Genomic DNA, 20,023 nt, shown 5'->3' with positions numbered 1-20,023 from the left:
TTGCTTGAGTAGTCCTGCTTTAGGGCCTGACCAGCTAATCCCGGCCCTTAATTCACAAAATATTTCTCTCCTAGTGCTTCAAAAGGGAGAATTCTTCAAATCTTATCTAAAGCTTTCTCCCCTCCTTCATCCCTTCTGCTCCAAAGAGCAGGTCACTTAACTCTTTACATCCTGTGATGTGTTAGTTCCCAGATCTGGCAAAAAACCCTAGCATTTTGATGGAGGTGGAGTCAGCTAATACTTTATCTTCTCCCTTCAGAGGCCTGCTGGGTTCTAGGTCACTGTTTTTTTCTATTCAGCTATTACTTTTTCCATCCTGTTCTTCTTAAACAGAGCCCATTTACCAAGTAGGTTAGGTGCTTTCAGTTTTTTTGCAGAATGGACCTCTCTAATGGAGAACCAGACCACATGCAGCAAATTTAAGCTTATTCCCAGTAGCTATGCCTTTCCCAGTCATCTTTTGTAGGTCCTGGAAAATAGCGTATGACTCATCAACAGCCTGTGTTAGAAAAATAAAACTGATTTAGATAAAAACATTCATACACAATCCCATACACACTAAGAAATTATTTTCCTTCTTTGATCCAGTCACATACAATAATCATAACCCGTTATACCTCGCTATTCTCCACCCTTCATACAGAAATCCTTACAGGATGTGTAACAGTGCTTTTCAGTCAATGGAACAACCATTCCACCTTCACAGAAGATAAAAGCCCTTCTCCCTGCTCCTGCTAGCAGCTTGGCCTTCTAGCAGTTACGGGTCAGTGAGAGCTCTGGGGCAAAAGATTCCAGCTTCTAACCACAAAGCCACAGCGCTGTATCTGTGTTCATGGCTATTGGTCCCTGGTGTTGACCCCCTCCATGTCTGAGAAATGCTGAAGAATTCAGAACTAGTGCCCATATTTCTGAGGAAAGGCACTGAAAAGCAGCATTTCCCAGTAGCCAGTTTGCCCAGCCAAGAAACAGGAGAGGGTCAATATTCCAGCCAGCTATTCCTTTGTTGAAGAAATTCATGAACAGTACCTGAAGTAGTGAAGGGGACGAATGGACTCCTTTGCTGAAAGAAGTAACTCCCAGATTAAAGAACATGAGACAAAGTAAAGATTTTGCCTCCCTCTGCCAGGAGCATTAGGGAGTATCCCAGCTCTTTGAGGAGCTGCTCTGTTGAAGGCTTTCACTGGTTTGACTTTAAATTCATGAGCTGAGGTTCTTTCACTAGAGATTTTTCTTGTATCTCACTTCTGGGAAGCTTTACCTAACCTACTCATTCCTCTTTAAAATATTCTCCTACTACTTTTGCAACTTCTAATACTTGTTCCCTTCTTAGAGAATTCTCTTCAGCTTTGGGTTTTTCTCTCTTTCAACAATTTGGAAACTATTGTTTTGTCCTCTTGTAGAGCCAACACAGTGCAGGTGGGAGGGTGGATTGTAAATAAAGAGCTTTACATTTCTTTTGTGTCAAGCTGGGCTGTTACAGAGCTCAACAATAGCCCCCACATGATGTAACCAGCCCAGAGGTTGTTTCTACATTACACCAGTTTCCAAGGCACTGTCTCAGTTTGGCAGAGCAAGCTTCAAGTGGCTGTGAAGGTGCCCCTCAGTGCAGCAACTATGTCAAGGCCAGGAGATTCCCTGTGGTGGCCCAGTGCAGAATCACTATGAGACGACTTTCTGCTCATCCTCTTGCATTCTCACAGCCTGTGCTCGGTCTATGGATGCACAGATGGTGCAGAGGAGGGATGAGAGGACAAACCTCACTCAGGCAAACTATGCATGCTTCTCTCTCCCCTTCCATCTCTGAAAAAAATTATTTGAAAAGAAAAGCTTCCTTTGCTTTGAATTCCTTCCAGTTTGTCTATTTGGATAATAAAATATATTCCTATTCTTCAAATAATGAGTAACAGGTTACAGTATTTATATCTGTGAATAAATCTGGCAAGTTTCCTTGAGATAAATGTCATCTCAGATTTACATAACGTTTTAGCTCAGCTGCTGGACAGCAAAGTGTGTCCTGCCAGTAAAGTCAGTCGGAGAGTATAGTTCGCTTAATTAGGTAATTTAGGGTCAAGTCTCTGTAGTCATCTGCCATAGGGGCTAGATTTATGAAAACACTGTGGCAAACTTGGAACAATGTTGTCCAATATGAATTCCCCCTGCTGCATAAATATTGCTTGTAATGATTTGTGTCCTGCCTGTATTGATTTCACTGCTTGAGCTAAGCTTCATACAAAGGGGCCTTTTCTGTTTGGTTAGAATAGTTAGCATTGCCACAGAACAGTTGCTGATCATGCAGCAGGCAATACAAAATTCCCTCTTACATTACATGGCTGCATTAATTACACTAGATGCCTTTGGCTTTGTTTTCACAAGGGGAAAGAACATTCACTTTTATTACAGAGTGCTAATGCACAGAGCAATGGCAACTATCTTACCCATGCTAGAGCTTCTCTGTGCTCATGAAGTTGTTTAAAGTAGAGAATAATTTCTGCTAGGAATATGCTTACCAATAAAAGTATGCAAGAGTCTGAGAGGAAGGATAGTTGTGTATTTAAGGCCAGTAGCACAGCACTTGGAAACGTCCAGTCTCAAAGATGTCTCCTGTGTGTGTCTCTGGGTAACTGCTTTCATTTCACTGTCCCTCCACTTCCTATCCACAGGGAGAACAGTATTTCCATTATCCACTTATCTTGAGACTAAGAATGCACTTGTCCCTAACAAACACAGACAATTTTTTTTAAGTCTCTATATCTTGCCATAATAATAATGAAAATTTTACACCATTAAGGCTCCTTTCAGAGGATGTCCTCAAAGATGAATACTCAGACAGTAAAACCCAGTACTGTTAGAATTGCCTCGAAAAGCTTAATTTGGTATGCATATGTGTGGGCTTATTACCAAAAGCACTTATGAAGTCTTGGCAAGGTGCTTTGAGTGGCTGTCTATGGGCTTCTGTCAAAACTTTTTATTTTCTCATATAAAACAACAACAACAGAAGCAAAGAAATAAGACAACCACCTATACACTTTTTCCCTGTGCCTAGCTAGCTATAGAATCAGAGCAGATCTCGTCTTGCTCAAAATGAAGCCCAGATGTAGTCCTCAGAAGGTAAAGAATCTCCCCATCGGCTGTCCTTGCCTCCAGTCTCCTTTCCTTTGGTTTTACTTTTAGAGTCCTCCAACAGACACTGTGGAAAACTTTCCTATCAGCACTTGTTAGGTGTACTGCAATGTTTCCTGTCATGTTTGTTTGTAAACGGCTTGCTTTGTATCTTAAAGCAACCCAGATCAAATTCTTCATCAGTCAGCAGTATAACTTGCTGAAATTAACTATAATCACTTTAACCAGGTATGCTTGTCACTATACACAGTCTAAGCCATGTGTATTTGTGCCTGTAACATGTTTCTGGTTGCTGCAATGTGATGCTCTGTGAGCACCTTGACTGGAGCAGTTCTACTGTAGCAGGGCTACTCAGACACTCACACTCAGTTCTGGGGGGAGTCAGCCACCCTAAAGGGTCTGCAGCCCACCTATGCTCTCTTGTTCAGGCAGACTTTTGTTTAGAAATACAGCAATTCAAGCTTCAGTGCTCGCAGGCTAAATCTTTAAAGACATGCTCCTGGTGTGCACGGTTCTTCAGGGACAACACCTCAGTCCTGCTTAGTGAATCAGTACCTTTTCCACACTGTGTTTTCTCCTTGTTGGTAGATGCAAGGCACTGGGCTCATCCCTTGTAAAACAGTCAAACACAAGCCCTGAAAACAGTGTTTCACATCTCTCGTGCTTTTCTGCGGTACCTGATCATTTTGCCCCAGCCTTAAACCTGAGGACTGTTGAATCTGCGACTATGATGGTCCTTATCCAACCTTTTCCTGCCTGTTCCTTATTCTCTCAAATGGTCTCAAGTTGCACCAGGGGAGGGTTAGATTGGATATTAGGAAAAATTTCTTTACCGAAAGGGTTATCAAGCATTGGAATAGGCTGCCCAGGGAAGTGGTTGAGTCACCATCCCTGGAGGTATTTAAAAGACGTGTAGATCTGGCGCTCAGGGACATGGTTTAGTGGTGGACTTGGCAGTGCTAGGTTAACGGTTGGATTTGATGATCTTAGGGGTCTTTTCCAACCTAAATGATTTTATGATTCTATGATTCTATGTCTTCTGAACCCTGTCTCCATTTGGCTTTTTGAGTCACCTTCTTCTCATCAAGGTCTTCCTTCCTATCATCCACTCCCTGAAGCCCAATAGAAGTCCCTAGGACACAAGAGAGCTCATGTTCCCATGCTCAGCTGCTGGCAGTCATGAAGAGCAAGTTCAGAAAGAAATCTCCATACACTCCAGCAAGTCTGTGCTGGAGCACACTCTGTACTGAACAAATCTCTTCTCAGGTTTTAGTTGCCAACTATGCCTCTGCTAAGGATGTGAAATAGATTTTTTTAAAGAATGTTTATAACAGCCAAAAATTGGGAAATTTTCATTCAGCTCGTAAAAAGGGATACATCAAAGCCAAGAAGGACACCCTGACAAACTCCCTCCACAGCAGGGAGGCCCTAGGTCTTTTCAACAAAAGGTTTGCTATAAAATGTTTTTTTTTAACCTGAGCAAAACATTATTGCGCTGTCGTTTATAGAAGCAATCGGGTTGTTTGAACTAAATTCCCTGTGTTTCCTGCCCCTTCCCTCCCCAGTAAAACAAGAATAACTCTACCTGAGACTGATATGCAGTATGGATATTTTCTGCTCAAACAATTCAGGATTTTATGATGGAATCACCAGCACAGTAGTACTGCTAGTACAGAAGCAGCTTTGTGTACACAATGCACATACAGTGACAGGAAGACAGAGTGACGTGTTATGACCCCAAGGATTTGATGGAAAATAATGATGGTTTAACAATGTAATTTTAATTTAAATTATAAATACTGGGTTCCTTTGGCTTCTTAGCCTTTGGGCTGCATTCACACATCATATCACCCAGCTGTTCTTTGTGTTCTTGATGGCTAGTCCTTGGAATGATTTGAATGGCAGCTGAGATGATTATCCCATGATCTCCTGACTCCAGCAATCAAGAGTTTAATAAAAACAGCAAACAAATAAAAACTGAGATTCAGCTATGGGAAACGGCAAAACAGCTCTTATTGTTGTAGTATGCCAGTCCCATGGGTATGCATAGCAGAGTGCAGACTGTCAAGCACTAATTAGCTACAGGGTGGAGTTCCTGAGGTCAGACCATTCTGCGGCATTGATATCATTATTTGCAAATACTTGGAAAAGCATATTGATGCTGAAAGCACCTTCAGTGATCCCACAAGTTGCAAGCAATGCACTTTATGGTTTCAGTTCTGCTGCATTCCTGACCTTTCTCCCCCTCTTATCATTGGATGCTAAATACATCACTGTTAATTGTCCAAAATTTTAAGGCTACATTGTGATTTGAATTCATAAAGGAATGACAAGGGTCCCAAGTGGTCTTTGAAGTGGAAAAAGAGAGTGATGAAGACGTAGAAAATGAGAGGAGCGGCTGAGACGGAGTGGGTGAAGGTTTACAAAAAGCAAGCGTATGTGCACCAAAATTATCTTGCAGGTGGGGTAGGGGTTTGGACCCTGGGGATCATCCTGGTCTGCATGTAAAGACTTGGGGTTTTGGAGGGAAATGTACAGAAAACTTCTCTCCTGGGAGACTATTTCCGACAGAAACTCTGCAAACATGAAAGCCCTATTCAGAGGCCTGGCAGGACTATTGACACATGGAGCACCACGGTTTTTCCCAGCATCCCAGTCCTAACCTGTAACATGCCCCCTGTCAAGAGAGGGAGAAGACAGACACTGCATATGGAGCAAAGATTAAATAGGGTGTCGTCATGGGGAACCCCAGAGAGATAACTGAGTGTCTCTAAATGGAGAGACAGCAGTAGCACAGATTACGTATGGGCACTTCCAGCCTACAAGAAGTAGCCCTAAGAGGATGACGGAGTTCTTGACCACAAATATTCTTGTTAAAGTTTCGTGTACTGTTGACTTGACAATGCCCGAAGCAATTCCTCCTCTAGTTACCTCTCTGTGTGTAACAACAGCTAAGCAGGCAAAACTTTAACTGCCCCAAACAAAAGCTTCTCTAAAGTGAAGCTTAAAGTGGAAAATGCCTGTTGGTAATTCAGGACAGATTACACTGCAAGAGTCATATAACTACCCCTAAGTCAAGCATTTCAGGGCTTAACAATATACATGTGTTATCTAGAATAGAAATTGCAGTTGGAATTTCATACCATTCCATGATCCAAAATAAATTTGTGCATAGACAAACATGTAATCTCAGAATTCAGAATTTAAAAAAAATGTAAGTAATCTAAACATGTTACTCCATGAGAAAAGCATAGAGTTGAGATGGGATGTTCTGGCCTGTTGTGTAATGATATTATCCAAAACTTTGCCTTTATTAAAATTTACACAAAAATACATGAAATGTGAAAGAATACAGTATACCAAGAAAAGATACCATATTGGTAGTGAAAAAAAAAAAGTATTCTATGGAAAATGTCAGCAATATTGAGAGATTCCTCTGATGTCCAGTGAAGATGAGGGGTTTTTTATCCTGTTGGAAAATTGGTCTATCCATTTTCCAAACAGTCCTGGTTCTAATGAGCCAGTCTCTTGTTTGTAACCATAGATAAGTACAAGAAAACTTACCTCCTACAAGTTACATTACTAAATAAACAAAGGCCCTATTGGCAGCAACCTCCTATCCGTCCGTGAGAAGGTAATAGAGACTAACAGCAGGGAACATAAGCCATTCATGTCTGACTGTAGTTTAATGATCATTTATGCCAACTGTTTTGCTTGACTTTCTTAAATAATGCCATTAAATGTTTCTTTTTTAAATAAGGTACATCAAAAAAAAGGAAGCAAACGTGGAGAATAAATAATTCTGATGATACATCTACGCAAACAGTTTACCAGTGTGCTCTATATAATGACTTCCCACAGATTTTGAGGTGTGGAATAGAATCTACTTTGCATAATCTTTTGCCTGTATTGGTAAACTGTGTATCAGGGTATTTATCATCTTTATTTTTCCAAGAAAAGTTGTAACTGAAACTCAAGGACAAATGTGTCATTTGAACTGCATCGGCAATTCAGATTCATGGCCTTTACGTTCTAAAACTCTGCTTGTATCAAAGCAAGAAACCAGTCTGAGATGACTAGTGAAGCAGGACACTTTCTTCTTCATCTCAGGCAGCTAATACTTTGTTATACCCTGAATATCTTTTTATCCAGTTGTAGCTCACCTCTGCTGGAAAAAAGGGAGGGGGGAGGGAGGCTATTTCTGTTCAGGATCAAGTTCACATTTTTCAAGCTTGTCATTTTGCTGTCTGAATCCATAACGCATTTTAAAGAGGAAGTCAGGTATTTTACTAAAAAAGAAATTTCCACCTTTGTTTAGAGCTAGACTGCTCTCTGGTAGAAATGAAGGCCTGACACCCTCACAAAAAGATTGCTGGGTTGTAAAACAGGGTCTCTTTCTTCCGTATGGGGAAGGGCTCGAGTTCTTCCTCCACCAGCCAAGTTGCAAAAGCAAAAGGGTGGCAATCATCTTTACTCACCTCGTGTCAGGGGGCATCCAGTCCTTTTCAGCTGACAAAATGGAGTAGGAGGAACCCCACTCAACCGGTGAAGGGGAATTACCTTCCCCTTTGCACCTGTCGCACTTCTTGCCAGGCATAGAGCAGAATTTTCAGAGAAGCGGAGCATCCGCAGCACTTGCTGGCTCCCTGTAGATTTGTGCATCCCAGATCTTTTGAAAATTATATCTTAAATTAATGTTTTCTTTCACTGGCTAGAAGGTGCTAAACAGCCTGCTCTGTTATCAGAACTCAAGGACAGTCTTGGGATGCTCCTGCACATTACTCAGAGAAGTCCTGCAGAGTGCTACACAAAGGGTGCGAAGAGCTGTGCCTGCTTGCTCTTGAGCTACAACAGGCTCATGAGAAGACAAGAAGAATAGCTCTGCTCTTACTGAAGGAGGATGGACAGAGGCATCCACCATCTTGCAAGATCACACCTCTACACTATAATCCAAATACTGAGCCTACAGAGGGGCCTGTGATACCTGCCTTCTGGCCTCCTTTCTCCCTCTGTATACATCTCTGTTCTGAGCCTACTTCATTGCTCTACTCTCGAACATACAACTCTTCAATTCTTTGCCTGGTTACAACTCCCTATGCTACACAGACCTCCTGTTTCCTGTGAATTGCCAACCTGATGCTGCCCTGACACCCTATCCCAAACGCCTGAAGTAAGATCTTTATTCACAAAGCCTTACCCATGTTCCCCATTCTTCCTTACAAAATACTTCTTTTTCCCTCCTGCTATTACTGCCATGTGGCAGCCAAGCCTTTTACCTGGTTCCAACCATAGATCTCTTTTGAGAGACACTCTTTTTGACAACACTGTCAAACTGCTTCATTGCTGTCACTTGCTGAGCAAGTGTGACTTGACATCTCCCATCTTATTCCCAAGCCAGACTAAAGCTTCAAGTGAGCACCCCAGATCAGCAGTAAGGATAGAGGTATGTGGTGGAGCTACTGCAGGGAGGACATCGGAATTCTTTTGGTTGGGGCTGGTTGTAAGCACTGCACCTCCGCCTGCTCACAAGCAGGAAAAGGGGGGTAGGTGGTCCTGTACAATTTCCAGAGAACCTCTGATTTCAAAATGTACAGTTACTCACTAAAAAGGGTTGCAGAGGGAGACACTGCCAAAAAGCATGGCTTTTTCCTATGGAAATGCTGCTGCTGTTGTAGTGTTGCCCAAGAGCTGTGCTGTTTTAAAGCCGAGGCATAACAGGAGCACGTCTCTTCTGGAGAAAGTTATCATTAATCTTTCTTCTTGGGCAATGCTGCTGTGTTACCTGTTCTGTCTGTGCCAAAGGCTGGGGGGAGGCGCTTTCTATCCCATGACGCAATTACCTATATGCTTCCACCTGTCTAAGTCCCCTGTATACAGTGCCCCAAACTCCCTAAACTTCAATGTATGCTCTACTCCTATACAGGCTGCTGTTGCTGTGCCTTATTGCAGTGCCCTATTGTCTTCTGGTCTGTGTCTGGTGTGATCTTCTGGTATTTTTTCACCAGCTCCTGACAGAGGGCAACTGTTCTTCCTCAAAGTAAGTCTCAATGCTGTCTTCTGATAATGGGGATAAGGACTGGGGCAAGACCAGGCCCAGCAGTCCTGCAGCGCAGGTTCAACTGCGTTGAGCTGAACACAGGGTGATTGCAGGCTGGTCCTTGCTGTTTGGAGGCTGTATCTGTCCAAAGATGATACAGAACAGAGGCTGACAGCGATACCAGTGCTCAGCTCTGAGCACTGAATGTATGCTTTTGCATAACAGAGAGGATGATGGGCTTGTGCTCAAGAAGTTCTCTACTACACATCCAACCTGACTGCAGAAGAATTTCTGTCTCTGCTCTGCCCATGTACCTCAAGTTCAGTAATAGGCTCCCCATGGTCCAAAATAATGCCTTCTGTTTTGTTTCTCACACAATGTTTTACTTCTGCCTGGCAGCTCCATCATCTTGTTGTTCTAGCCTTTGGTTCATGACAAACATTTTCAAAACATAATACTCCTACCCTGTAGCCCCACTTCCACTGTTCCCACCATGACCTCGCATATGCCTCTAGCACTTGCCCGAAAGTACAAAATGGTTGAGTTCCAGCTGTCTTACTTGTCTGTCACTTCACTCCTGAGCAATGGCACCCTTGAACAGTCCAGTTGCTCAAATATAGGATACCTAAGCAATGACCTCCAGCAACAAACTCCGCCAATTTAATCCGACATCCTCCAAACAGCTGCTTTGCTGAGCAATTAGAAGTGCAGCTCCCCACTTCTCTGCCTCATGCCATGCTTATCTGCCTTCCAACACCTGATCACATTTAATCTTGCAGATCTTCTCTGGGCTAGGCCTGGGATATTAAGAGCAAGTGTCCTTTTCCCTTTGTGACAAGAGAGATGTGAAACTTCTTACTGCTAAAGATGCAAATATCCATTACTTCCACACTTGAACAACTTCTTTTCATAGTAGTTTACATGCCGCAACAACTCATACCCACAAATAGTGACATGTAAATACCAGCAAGGAAAGAACAGAAGGAGAAGCCAAGACTTAGTTTTCAACAAGCTGGCTGCAGTCACTCAGACGCTGGTGTGATGGCTTTATAGCTTTTTGTACAGCTTTACAGTGGTAAATGTAACAGGGTGAAATTAAGGAAAGGATCCAGGCAGAATATCAGGCAAACACTTACAGATGGAGAGAACTAAAGTAGTCTTCCTGAGAGTTGTGATGAAATCCTCACCAACTGGGGCTTTGAAGTAGGTTGGGCAAAACAGTGGGAAATCTGCTGTGGGAGCAGTAGGTAGGACTGCTTAACTGGATTTTTTTCTGTTGTTCCCCCCACCTTTTTTGATATAGCTGCCCTCTAGCAGGGCTCCCACTGGAAGGGGGAAACTAGTTTCCCACTAGTAGGAGGGGAAACTAGTCTTTGGCACTAGTTTCCCCTAGTTCAAAAATATGTTCAAAAGCTAATGTGAGGTGGCCATCAAAGGAGCTCAGCTGACAGGGACAGCAAGGGATCACCCACCTGAAATTGACACCATCACATCATCCCAAGGACAAGAGCATTTCAGAATTTGCTGGAGACATGATCCTTAGTTAGCTGGCTCTTGGATGTCAGTTGTGTGCACGCATCCTCTCAGGAGCGAGAAGTGAGGTGAAAGGGAGTTAGGATGTCTTGAGAAACCCAAGTAGAGTGTTGACAGCTGTGTGACATGTACTAGCAGAAAGTGTGCCACAAACCACAAAGTGGGCCTCTTCTGCAGCCTCATGACCGCGACCTTGCCTTCTGTCTGCATCTCTTCTTCCCCCTGGGCCTAGATCGAGGTTTATGGCTTTCCTGTCAGCTCTCCTCCCGGAAAACAGATGTGCTGTGTAGCTTTGATCAGTTTTCACAGCAGTCTGTTATGATTTCCTGATCAGAGAATGATGATTTCTATCCAGGCTGGAGAACACGAACTCCTTACTAGAGGACGTGCAGAGAAGAAGGAATCAAGACCACCTGCTCTCACAGGTGGTATTGGCAAATCAATCCTAAACAAAATACTCTTCAGAGGCTACTAGCACCCAACAGTTCTTAGTCCTTTCTTATTTCCTGTTTAGAGGCAAGGAAACCCTGAGACTCAATCAGAAGTGATGGAACTTCAACCTCTAATCACTGACAAAAATCTTCTGGTCTGAAATTCACATGGCAGCCTAGTAAAACATTTTTCACTGTTGGCCTCAAGCTGAGCAGTCATTTGTGCTAGGCAGACAGAAATGCAGATCATGGAGTCCAATATTCCTCCCCAGAAAAACTGAAATAATAATAATCAACACAAAGTGCTTGAAACACCTTCAGAGGGCAAATAACCTCTAACAAGCACACGAGAGACCTGCAATTCTGAACACCACACACGTCTAAATCTGGTTTGTGTTTATAGGGGAAGGCAGAAATACAGATTTTTGAGTGAGGCTTGTTTTGCATTTACAAAATACAGAAACTAGTCTGCTGGTGGTGTTCTGATGTCTTAGACTAAGTATGTTTCTGACTTGTAAAGTCAGGATTTACCCACAAACAGCAGGAAAAAGTATATTATAGGAAGCAAGGAGTTGAGCAACCAAATCTAATGGGGTATGGCCAACATGGCCTGAGGAACAGTGAAAACATCCTACGGATCACTTAGTGATCACAGAAAATACACACATTCGACAAGCAAAAAATCAGTTGTTCGTGCTATGGCCCAGCCTGAGCACGCTGCTAAGAGTGAAAGCAGTAAAAACAATACTCGGCTGTGTTCCCACAGAAGTTTTATTGAGTATGTAGATACATGAGCCATCATTTGTCTGTAAGCAGAAGGATCAGGTCTTTTCCATGGCAATTTCCTCTTTTGACGTAAGTTCTACAGAATTGGGATGAGTTGTCCTATTGCACCAAGAGAAACATACCTTGTGTTTCCAGAGGTCACTTTTCAATGGAAATACCAGCATTTGCTTTATAGGTTCTTTTTTACATTTTCAACTGATGATTGTAATGACGGCAGCTTTAACCATTCAACAGAAGTCCATCTTACTGCAACAGTGACTCTACCTAGTCCTCTAAGTACATAATAATAGGACTCTGGAACCAGAAGAGCTGTACAGCTTGATCCAAGCTCTTCTTCATTCAGCCTGGGAAAAGGAAGCCAAACCAAGATTTTATGCTGCAATCCAGATAACCTGTTTCAGTTTGACTTAAGTCACATATAGGTGATTTTTCAGATCTTTGCTCCAGCAACCTTTAGAACAGCCTAGACCAATGTGTTTCTGAAGTCAAAGAAAAAAAAAAAAAAAAGTATTTTGGGCTCTCATCTAGGGTAGAAGAATACAGGAGATGTGGAACATATGGACAACACTCTAAGTCAAACCCCTTACCAGCCCAAATATTCCCATAACCCTACAAGAATAAAATTATTATTATAATTAAGGGCTAATTTAAGGAATGTACAGTATTTACAGCCATTAAAACTATACAGAAGATACTAAGTAATAGGAGAACAAAGTAAAGGAAAGTAAGGACAGAGCTAGGAGGAGGTTCCCAGGCTCTTTCCTACTGTACATAACTGAGGAGTGCATCAATTTCCTCCGATACCTTGAATAGCAAATGCCATTCAGGGTCTACCTAGACGTTCTCTCGATAACCTCTCTCCAGGGACTCCCATCTCTAGTACAAGGTTAGAGAGGTTCTATCTTGTTCCAAATAAATAGTCTATTGCAGCTTATAAAGGGAGCTCATAGCAGCCAATGGGCCTGTCTCCCAGCTTAGCAGGAGTCAATAATGCCCTCTGTTCCCATGGATGTGGGAATTAGTCAAAAGCAGTCTGTCTTCTTAGACTATGTGAACAGATCTCAGAAAAGTCGAGTGCTTTCTGTAATACCAGAACAAGCCAAATTCAGCCCTCAGGCCAGTTTACTTCAGTTCAGGTATGAGCTGAGACCAACTGATGTCCGTTCCTAAGTTTTCATCCTCAAGACCAGGAAAGCTGATATCCAGAAGGATTTTGCTCAGACTGTCATTCATGGTGTCCAGGATCAGGCCCTCCATGAGTGACCGGTTTTCAGTAAAGCCAGAGGCTGGCAGTTCAGCAGATGATTGCTTAGTAGACTCATGAATAAAAGCTGGAGAGCTTGTGAGGGGGACATGCACCATGTCACTGGATTCTGTATTGAGCAGTTCCCGAGGGGACTCAAAAAGGGGGTTTTTAAGGGGTGTGCTGTTAAAACCCAGCAAGTCCTGGTTCTCCTGGAGGGGTGTGAATGGCAACTGAAGGGTTCTCACTGGACTGAAGTCCAGCTCGTGACTTCCCTTGGCTGAGGATACAGACTTCCAGGGGTCAAGGCCCCCTAGCGGGGGGGTAGTAGTTGCTGAGACTTTGCTGGGAGTGGAGGAAACTGGCAATTTGCTGAACATCTCCTTGACTGGTGTTTTAAAGGGCCCCTCTTCCCCCTGCGAGCAGCTGAGCTGTGATACATTCTCAAGAGGCTGGCTTTCCTGCAGGAAGGGGGGGTCTGCCCCTAACCGGAAAGGGTCAAAGCCATTGCTTTCTGGCAAAACAAGGACAGGCTCTTCTGAGCAAGGCAGCGCTAGGCGTTGTTTCCTTCTGGATCTGCCCATTTCCCGCCTTTCCCTCCTCTTTATAACTAACGTGTCAGAAACACCCTTAGATGGTGACTTCAGTATGGTGAATTGTTTCTTCTCCTTTGTGGATGAGACTGGGAGGAACAACCCTGGCTCTTCCTTTACTGTTACGGTTGAGGCAAACGGGGACAGCCAGTCATCCAGTTGAGAGCCTTCTTCCTCCTTTATACAGATGCTCTCAGGGAAAGAAGCTGATTCCTCAGCAGGCTGGGAGCTACTCTCCTTTAGGGAATGAGTTGGGGAAAGTAAACCTTCATCACATTGACTCTCCTCCTTGACAGCAGCCATGGGTAAAGAGGATGACTCTTCTGTAGAGAATGACATCTACAAAGAAACACAAGTGATATGCAGTCAGTAAGCAAGGATCTAACCCACCCAACATCCAAATGATAGTGGAAGGAAGAAAAGAAAGACTGGCACTTAAGGACAGCAGAATAGGTAAGAGGAGGATCTTCAGAAAGCAGTAACTACAACAACAGATAGAGATTGATCTCTGTGTGAAGCTGATACAGAGACACCTACAGATCATAGGATTTGAGCTAAGTGACTGGAAGTCATGCCCTTCAGAGCACTTCTGCTATGAGGAACTTCTAGGAGTATAGGCAGAAGAGCTGAATATTTCTGGAAAAGTGTAGCCTCTTTGACTTGTCCTTACACTATCTACATGTGAAATAACAAAATGAATGAGGACAGCTTTCCCAGAAACCAAGGAAAAAGAAAAAAAAATTAAGGTTATCAAAAGAAAAAGCACACAGGGAAAAGATAAATCATAGCAGGAGAGAACATAAAGCAGCAGGCATACAAAGGAAAACAGGATTATGGTTAGACAGGATGGAAGAAGTTAAAGCTTTACAATGTCTAAGCATCCAAGAGCAGCCAGTGAGATGCCAAGAGAAAGACCTGTTTAATAGCTGTTTTGCTTGAGCCCAGAATAACTGGGAACTCCACAGAATTAGCAAACAGCAGGTACTGCAAACCTCTGGGAACAGACTACATGCAAATAAATGCTCTTTCAGAGGAAGTTCCCTATGTTACATATCCCTTCAAAGCCATCAAAAGTCTGAATGTTTTAGGGGCAGGACACAGCCATTTCTCCCATTCTTATTTCTTCACATCCAAGCAGTAGAGAAAAATTGTATTGACCAATCCATAGAGCCCCCTCCTCTAGTGAATTATAGTAATATCCTTATAGCAAGTCAACTAGGAGGTAACAATCACCCTAGAGACAGAAAAGGACAGCAAGGATTGTCACCAGCTAGTTCCTTAATATGAGCTTAGAGTTTCAGAGCACGTAGTAAAGAGGCACAAAGGAACCATATGAAGAACAGGGTTCACATAGAAGACAAGAGCTATAGAAAAGAAAAAAGAAAAAAAACCCCACAAACAAAACCCACAAACCACGCCCACCAAAAAGAACCAAACAAAAAAACCCTCAGAAAACGAGAAACAAGAAACCAACCTTTGGAGCAATGCGCACACGCTTATTGCTCCGGAAAGTCTCTGAGCTGTTGAGGGATGCTCCCTGTGCCATGGATAGAGGAACCTTCATAGAAGGCTGCAAGACAAGAGGCTGACTCAAAGGAAACTGGATCGGAACCAGGTAGGAGTTGATGCGAGGAAGCAAAGGCTTCATCTTTCGGCCTGGAAGGGAAGAGAATGGACCTAGCTAGCCTCTCGCCCTTCCTCTACTACCTCTTGAAACCCAGGCACCTAACAGGAAGTCCTTCTAAATACCCCAAAATAAACATCCGACCAGAGACAGGCTCGCCTGCCTTCTCTGCTAATTTTGAGGTTACAAATCCCAAGCCAGCAGGCCTAATGAACAAGGAAATAGTCCTTCATACAGATCCTAGCCCTCAAGTTGGGGCAAAGCTCTGCTCTCACTCCCTTTGAGTACCCAATCCCCTCCATCTCCCCATCAACTCCTCTCTGACACAGCAATACTGCCATCAGCTCCAAACCTGACAGTAGGAAGCCTAAAAGCTGGCAAACCTGGATGACAATTTCTACTTTTATTGATAAGGGAATCTCGGAGAGTGCCCCAGATTTATGGGGCTGATTCTCTTTGGCCTAGGATGATGTAGACACTCACGTGCATTCTGGGGTTCAGTTTTGCTGCTGCTGTTGCTTCCCATGTTCTTCTGGGGATCAGGAAGATGTCGCTTTTGCTGCTGCAGTCATTGTCAAATAAGAAAGAGAAGGAGAAAAGAAAGAGCATTAAAGAGAAGAATCCATCTTTATTCTGCTGCCTCATTCAGAACTGCAAATCCAGAAGCCTGTGCTGCGCTAATACAGAGAGAGCAGCTGTTAGCACCCAGCACTCACGCTGGCTCTATCTCTGCCACTTGCTGTTTTGCAGCCATGCCATCTCAAAGCCAGCTGCTAACCAAAAGCTGTGTAGAAAAAGAGATGGCATGACAGAGCTGCTCCGGCTGCAGACCCCACTGCAGAAGTGACCTGGTTTCGGTGTTCTCAGTGCCTGAGGAAAGGTGAACAGGGTAGCTTTATTGTATATTGGATCTCTATACAAACCATAGACCAGATAGATGTTCAAGTGGAATACCAGAGGCAACAGAGGAATCAGAGGTCTAAGCAGATGGAAAGAAGGCCAGGGCTGTAGCAGTGACAAAAAAGTGTTTGACTGGCTGCTTGCAAATCCGTTGTTGTTAAAACTGCTGAATGCAAGAGATAGCAAACAGGTTCATCCTTCTGAGAGTCACAATGCAGCTGGGTTCCAAAATGAAAAAGGAGCACAGAGATCCTATTCTCTCTGGATCTGAGCCCCAGAACAGATTGGGACTGCTGCCATGGAGATGAGGATTTTACCAGAAATCTGTCTGGGCTTGTTCTCTGAAGCCTGTTGATGCCCATTGCAGCCTACTTCAGCAGCAGACTTCTAGTTGCTCAAAGCTGTACAGCTCTATCAGCTGTAGAGAGATCATATCATCTGAAGGCAATTAGCCTTTGGCTTTTCTTTCAAATACACCTTTTCTTTCAAATACAGAGCTTGTCTGTTTGTCAAGAGAAGTGACTGAATCCAGCTTCTACAAAAAGGCTGATGTCAAAAGGGTGTGCATGGAGCTGTACGACTAGGTGCAGCAGTGACCCAGTCCCCCCTCCCTGAGCCTCTTGTCCTTTCCTTCAGTGACTGGCAAGAGGAGAATGCAAGCCCAAGCCCCGAGCCAGAGGGTAAGTCTTACTGATTCAGAGTGCTCAGGCGATGTTGGTGACCCCAAGTCCAGCGGCTGGTGGCAGCAAGGCATTGAGAGGGAGAAAAATAAGATGAAGTTATCAACCAAAGGGGGAACAAATGGGACATTTTAACCTTGTATAATCTGAGCAAACAAGAGTCAATCTGCCCACCCACTGCTGAAAACACAGAAGAGTCTAAACACACCTATACCAGACTCACAAGCTCTGTTTTTCCCACAAAATGGTACTTCCTAAAATACCTAGCTGGGATAGGGCAATTCCATCCTATGACTGTCTAATCAAACAGCATAGGAACTTCTGGTCGACTTCAGTGGAAAGATTCTCACTAGGAATTTGAATCAGGCCCGTGGAAAGAGGTTGAACAAGCTCACTATTACATTTGGCACACCACCTGAAGAATAAATGCATCCCACAGAAGCTCCAGTTCATATGCACAGCCACAGCACCTTTTCTTTCAAATACAGAGCTTGTCTGTTTGTCAAGAGAAGTGACTGAATTCAGCTTCTACAAAAAGGCTGATGTAAAACCAGCTTAACTTTCCTGTTAAAATAAGGTGCATCTGGCTAGTGTGACATTTAGGAACTGGATAGCCTGTCCCATTTTCTCTGCATGAGGCACTCACCTTAAATACCTGGTCCAATGTCAGGCAACGGTTTGCATCAGGGTGAATAGTCCAGAACGAGATTTTACCATTAGCAGATGTCTCACGGACAAACATATCATGAAGGGACAGGTTGTGCCGGATGGAGTTCTGGGGAGAAAGGAGTGAGACTGAGGTTGAAAAGCAGTAGTTTATTATCAGCACAGCAGGGCCTACCTGAGACATGACTGCCCTGGCAGAGGGATTACATTCTACAGTGTAGACAACATGGACCTTCATATTCACTGCATACCCAGCCAACCCTGTCATCAGTCTCTTACTCTATTTACTCTTCACATTTCTGCTCTTACTCCAGTGATCAAACATCCCATCATCTTGCCTAAGTGAAATGAGAAAGGGGATACAAGAAGTGGAACAGGGAACATCTGGAATGAGAGGGTATTTGAGGTGGGGTATTTAAATTAATTTCCATCTTGCTTTGCAGGCTGGGGAACAACTTTTCATTTTCATCCAGAAGGCTTATGCTAATATCACCCTGTGGCACACGGCAACTTGAGGGCCTGCTTGTTACCTTCCAACCTGGCTTAGCCACGTGTTTAAAATATGGGAAATGATCCTCAATCCAGGTATAGATGTCCTTCAGAGTCATACGCTTCTTCTCAGTGCTGTTGATGGCAAACTGGATCATGGCCATGTAGGAGTAGGGAGGTCGTTCTGATACTGAATCCTGCCATGAGGAGGAGGAGGTGGTGACAGTAGGAATAGCAGCAGCAGCAGAATCTTCTTCAGTCTGAGAGACAGAGGGAATGATACATGAGCACTCACAAAGTTGACAAGAAGGGCCATGGAACACCCCTGGATCCTCCAGGTTCTGCTATTCAAATCAGTAAAGGCCAAACTCGGGTTAGAGGTGGTGATGCCTAGTTCTCGCAAGTCTTCTGGTCCACATGGATTACTTCTCTATCAAAAGTTTTAGCACATATGCTCTGTTGTCTTCTCCTACTTACCTTGATTTTTTCCCGCAGAGGCATCTGGTTCTCTTTCTCCGTGTCTTGCTTCACAGAACAGGGACTTAGCCCATCAGATCTCATCTTCCCCAGCCACTGGATGTTAGTGAGACTATTGTCCAACACAGAGCTCATTGTCTCGCCACTGCCTGTTGGGATAACAAGCCCATAGCTCTGCTTACTCACAGTAACCTTCTTTCCCCTTTGTCTCAAGTGCCAAAAGGAAGGCACTAGTCACAGTTCTAAAAGAGGTATCCTTGTCTCAAGATAGGGACAAGATGGTATTGCAATGCTAATGTTTCTTGTAGAAGGAATTCAACATTGAATTCCTGATTTCATGTGAATCTGCCTAATTTCTGAAAAAAGCTGCAGCCTTAAAAACAAACATTCAAACCGATTGCTCTCAACCAAAACAGGACAATGTTGATCCAGTACTTCAAGAATTCAAGCATTTTTAGCTAAAGGATGAATCTAGTAAGCAGAGGCCAAGGAAGGTGGTGACAAACTCCAACTGTATGACCTAGCACAAGACCCAAGTCAGAAGCTCAGATGTCTCCAGGTTTTTGAACTGCAGCAATGAAAACTAAAATAGTTTTGTTATTTCTGGTGAGGTTGGTTGTAGCAATGCAGCCGTTGTAGCTGTCTATGGGTTCCTGTCAGACAGTACTATACCGTGGGATAAGATTTACTACAGCCCAAAAACTACATAGCTATTTTAAGTTGCAAATACAAATTTGATCTGAGCAGTGTTTCAAAGTAAAATCCATCCCACTTCTAACATTTATTCAGCAGCTTCATGAGACAGCCAAGGAGGAAACAGACCTGCCACTTAGTTATTAAAAGGCTGGGAATCATCTCTTTTTCAAAGCTCTAGGCCCATATGTTTTGTCACTGACTAGGGTACGCTATGTTAGTCTTTAATTCAGCCATAACCCTTTTGCTAAATGAAACTTAGTCTTCTGTTCTTCTAGACTTGATTTCCTCAAGCCAGCCCTTCTTTTTTCCCCAGCACGAAAATTTTGCTTTGCTATACACCTTTATATGCCATCTCTTCTACCAAAAATATATCCACTAAGATCCTTCAGATTTCACTACATATGCATAGCTATGTAGATTATTAGAATCAAATCCATAGCTATTTTGTAATTAACAAAATAGTTTTCATTACTGCATACTGAGATCCAAGCACTACACTCATTGGCCCACTTCACATCTCTTTGTCTACCTGTCAGGACAAAAAAAAAAGGGTAAAGATTACATACTGTTGCTCTCCTGTTCCTGTCCAACCACAGAGTCAATTCCTGAATGCCAGAGCATCGTCCCTCCTGCAAGACCAGGTGCCTGTGTAACATTCTTGTCTCTTTCTTGACCGTTGGCAGCCTTGGTTGCTGCACTGGTTTTCTTCTCTGGTGGGAGATGCTGTGCTGGTGTTGGACCTGCTGAA

At 43.4% G+C, this 20,023-nt stretch overlaps 1 protein-coding gene across 1 annotated transcript in view; it reads right to left on the bottom strand.

Annotated features, from left to right (window-relative positions):
- Positions 1-12,957: 12,957 nt before the first annotated feature.
- The window catches only part of FOXM1 (forkhead box M1), a 7,414-nt gene continuing 348 nt past the window's right edge, over positions 12,958-20,023 (bottom strand). Inside the window, exons 2-9 of the mRNA XM_009329874.1 lie at positions 19,842-20,015; positions 18,580-18,728; positions 18,144-18,362; positions 17,594-17,722; positions 16,959-17,003; positions 15,851-15,929; positions 15,218-15,399; positions 12,958-14,082 (exon numbers count right to left, since the gene is read on the bottom strand). Coding sequence (XP_009328149.1) covers positions 13,030-14,082; positions 15,218-15,399; positions 15,851-15,929; positions 16,959-17,003; positions 17,594-17,722; positions 18,144-18,362; positions 18,580-18,728; positions 19,842-20,015 — 2,030 coding nt within the window. The 3' untranslated portion in view covers positions 12,958-13,029. The remainder of the gene's footprint in view (positions 14,083-15,217; positions 15,400-15,850; positions 15,930-16,958; positions 17,004-17,593; positions 17,723-18,143; positions 18,363-18,579; positions 18,729-19,841; positions 20,016-20,023) is intronic.

The sequence above is a fragment of the Pygoscelis adeliae genome, unplaced genomic scaffold, assembly GCF_000699105.1.
Source record: "Pygoscelis adeliae isolate BGI_AS28 unplaced genomic scaffold, ASM69910v1 Scaffold618, whole genome shotgun sequence".
Classification (NCBI taxonomy): Eukaryota; Metazoa; Chordata; class Aves; order Sphenisciformes; family Spheniscidae; genus Pygoscelis; species Pygoscelis adeliae.
The sequence above is the reverse complement of the archived record's forward strand: the minus strand, read 5'-3'. Positions and strand labels throughout refer to the sequence as shown.